General features: G+C 40.3%; 1 protein-coding gene across 1 annotated transcript in view; it reads right to left on the reverse strand.

Annotated features, from left to right (window-relative positions):
* Nucleotides 1-1,087: 1,087 nt before the first annotated feature.
* Nucleotides 1,088-3,549, reverse strand: part of LOC119361076 — a 5,617-nt gene continuing 3,155 nt past the window's right edge. The window contains exons 6-13 of the mRNA XM_037626454.1: nucleotides 3,128-3,174; nucleotides 2,689-2,769; nucleotides 2,478-2,606; nucleotides 2,270-2,394; nucleotides 1,931-2,197; nucleotides 1,480-1,613; nucleotides 1,306-1,392; nucleotides 1,088-1,235 (exon numbers count right to left, since the gene is read on the reverse strand). Of these exons, the coding sequence (XP_037482351.1) occupies nucleotides 1,088-1,235; nucleotides 1,306-1,392; nucleotides 1,480-1,613; nucleotides 1,931-2,197; nucleotides 2,270-2,394; nucleotides 2,478-2,606; nucleotides 2,689-2,769; nucleotides 3,128-3,174 (1,018 nt within the window). The remainder of the gene's footprint in view (nucleotides 1,236-1,305; nucleotides 1,393-1,479; nucleotides 1,614-1,930; nucleotides 2,198-2,269; nucleotides 2,395-2,477; nucleotides 2,607-2,688; nucleotides 2,770-3,127; nucleotides 3,175-3,549) is intronic.

The following is a 3,549-nucleotide window of genomic DNA, read 5'->3' on the forward strand; positions in this document are numbered from 1 at the left end:
GAGGATGGTACTCGGTCACGGCTGTTGCCCCCCTAAGATTGACGAGTCGAACAATACTCGCATTTAAGCAATAATCCGCGTACGTTATCACGTACTCTTTCTGTCCCATAATATAAAATGTAAAAAAACGTCTTATATTGTGGGATGGTGTAACTCTCTCCATCCCATAATATAAAATGTTGCAAAAACGTTTTATATTGTGGGATGGAGGAGTACATCTTTGGCAACACGAGATAACCGGTTTGTTTTGAGAGGCAGCTGGCGAGCCATCCATCTTCTCTTTTTCTTGCCGCCTTCTGGGCACGGCATGGTATAAAGCCAGCGGATCGTCAAACACGGCGGGACGATCCTCTTGAATGACATGGTGAAAATTTACTTCCATCACACCAGTGAGGGAGATTTGAGACCAACATATACGAAGCCGTAACCCCTACTCGGCGCCAGTTGTCGATGAGTGAACGACGATATGGAAGATCTCTGAGACAAATTTGAGTTGTTCGACTATGGGTTAAAACACTATGCAATCACATCAAGGATTAAGACTTTGTTTATCCATGTTCGAACCACCGAGAAGGTGTGACACTCTTAAGTCCTGCATGATATTCTTGATGTGGTTGTGCGTGAGTGTTCTCTCTTACATGATCTGAAAAGAAAAAAAAACATCCCCTATGGCCTTGGTTCCTCCCTGATATATCCCGGGGGAGACCACATCGGCATCTACCTCTTCCTAACAAATAAGGGGCTGTTTGGTTCTAGACCTAACCATGCCACACTTCGCCATACAATTTTGCCACACTTGTCTAAGGTTAGTTCTTCAAAATGAGAGCCACAAGTTGGCAAGCCTAAGAGAATCTTGCCACACTTTTTGAGTGTATGAGATGTGGGACCCTAGTGTGGCTTGCCTAAGGTGTGGCTTAAACCAAACACCCATCTAAATTGGTCAAACTTACCTAACATTAGGTGTGGCAATCTTAGGCAAACTTAGTCTCAAACCAAACAGCGACTTCAGCAAGCCACATGTTACTTCTGCCATCCGAAACAAGCAATGATATGGAGATTGTGTGACCAATCAAGGGCGTGACTGCATCTAAAAGAGCATGAGTTTCTTTCCCTTGAAGTAACCGTATTTCGGCGGCACGCGGCCAGATTCGGGATCAAAGACCTCATCATCATCATCAGATTTATCTTCATCCACATAGTCAGGATTGCGCCAGCGAGGCATGGGCACAGGCCACCTGCAGTTCAATTCAATGAAATAATTTGTCCAAAACTTAACCCCAGCTTAATATGCATCAGAATACCAACATGTTTAACTTAGTTTTGTCATCTTCATCCATTTTCCAAAAAGGCGCTCCAGAGGGGTGCCTATCATTGCCAACTTCACCAAGTTCACTGGCAAACATACCAATAATAAGATTATGCTCGAGCCAGCTGCTTGAATTATTCAGAAAAGAACTTATGTGATATGCACTTGAATACCTTTTTGTCTCAAACGATACTAGAATTTTGTAAATGTCCACCAATAACAGGAAAGGGGTTCCTATTCTCTTATCATAGAAATTCATGCCAATAACATCCCCATCAAGAGTAACAAGAGGGCCTCCGATCCCAGCCTGGCAAGTTGACATGAACAGGTATGATTTCTATTCCAAATAGACGCAACTATACTTCCTTTCTTCAGAAATACAAGGCGTATTTTGTCTTGTCCAAATTCAAGCTTTGACCATTGATAAATCCAATAATATCTAGGTTTTGTCAAAATAAATGTATACCAAAGTACTTTGTCATGCCCATGTTAACTGCAAGCAAAATAATGTCGGGGGAATTTACAGTCAAAGCTAGCTTTTGGACAGTCAAATTACACCTTGTAAAAAAATAAGAGTACTTACTATCACCATGAAAAATTAGGGAATAAAAAATACAGGATTACCTTAGTGATTTTACACGTTGAAGTTGTGAGAAAATCACAATCGAGTGTGCCTGTCCAGGAAACAAGCTCCCCAGTAGTAGCCATTAGCGCACCTGATTTGAAGCAACGCCCTACAGCTGCTACTTCAAAATCCTTTTTCCAATGAAGTAGAGTATTAGATGGACGAAGAGCACGATAATCCTTGACACTGACTAGAGCAACGTTGTAATGTAGACTATAATGCTGTAACGTCCCTTCTCTGCATTGGCTGTTAAGCAACAGTTCAATCTGCAAACAATACAGTGATGAGACTTAAGCAACACCTCAAAAGAAAGCAGTCACAGAACAAGGAGCACCAGCCCTCAAGTTCTCAACAATCTTGTTCTCATCACCAGAATTTCTAACCAAGCTTGCTGATGTCAAACTTATCGTAGATCCATTCCATTCAATAAAAAAACCCGTGCATGCAAAATACCTCTTTTCTCCTGCGTACCATGGTTCTGGCTATTAGCTAGTTGTAATCACAACAGAGATGAAATAGTAAATGGCACAAATTCTGTAAAATCACCATTAAATGAAGCCAGTGCGACAACATTGCGATTTATGTTAGAAGCACTTTTACTAAATTTTCTCCAGACACCTTCACCATGTATGTCGCCAAAAGTCTCTTCAAAAGTATCAACTAAAATCATGCCAGCTGGAGAAATATACATTGTAGAATAGTTGCTAGTGGTACATGGTTGCTGTAAAAGGTCAGAAAATTTAGAAGCGTGACACACCTCCTAACATGGAGGATGGTAACTTAGGGTAACCCATGGAGTCTAGATCTAACTGCTCCTGGTTGAGTAAATCTCCATGTACTGCTGCAACAAGATCAAGTTGTCAGCACTAACATATACTAATACTATATATGAAAAATAAATTCACATAAGTTCTCCACATGATTAGCATGTAACAATAGTTAAATCATGATAACAACCTGAGCAACAGCTAACGTTAGAAGCATGGATGAACATACCCAAGAATGTAGCGTACATAATACTAACGGATAAGATCTAGCAATATAAGAGTACAAGTGAGAAGGCTAGACTAGCTGATATACAATAATACAAATGGAAACACTAGATTTGCAGCTTCTAAATAACTGCCATTACAAACTGCAACAATTTGCATAATACCACAATGTTGAGCAGTCTCTAGGAGTGCCTGTGTGCTCACCTTCTGGATGGCTGTTAGATTTCACACATGTGGGTCTTCCTGCAAACCTGCCGAACATAAAAATGACTAGTTGATTACTAACTAAAATGTAAAATGGACCAAACCAGTGAGTGCATTAATATGCAAAATGGTGCCAAAACCTACATGGGTAGAATCATAGGCAAGGAATAAGATAGATAGGGGACCCCAAGTCGTATGAAAAATGACATGATCATAATGCACATTCCAATAAAACATAAAGTTTTCAACATTGGCACAAGAAATATGACTAATCTTAGTACAAGACAATTGTGAATCTGTGATACATCATATATGCCAAAGGTTGGCATATATTTTGGTTGAGCTGGCCAAGAAACAAGTTAATATTAAAAGTAAACATTGTGAACTGCAAAGCGTGAGGGGCGATGAACTTGCATAGGACC

Source organism: Triticum dicoccoides, chromosome 2B (assembly GCF_002162155.2).
Source record: "Triticum dicoccoides isolate Atlit2015 ecotype Zavitan chromosome 2B, WEW_v2.0, whole genome shotgun sequence".
NCBI classification, from domain to species: domain Eukaryota; kingdom Viridiplantae; phylum Streptophyta; class Magnoliopsida; order Poales; family Poaceae; genus Triticum; species Triticum dicoccoides.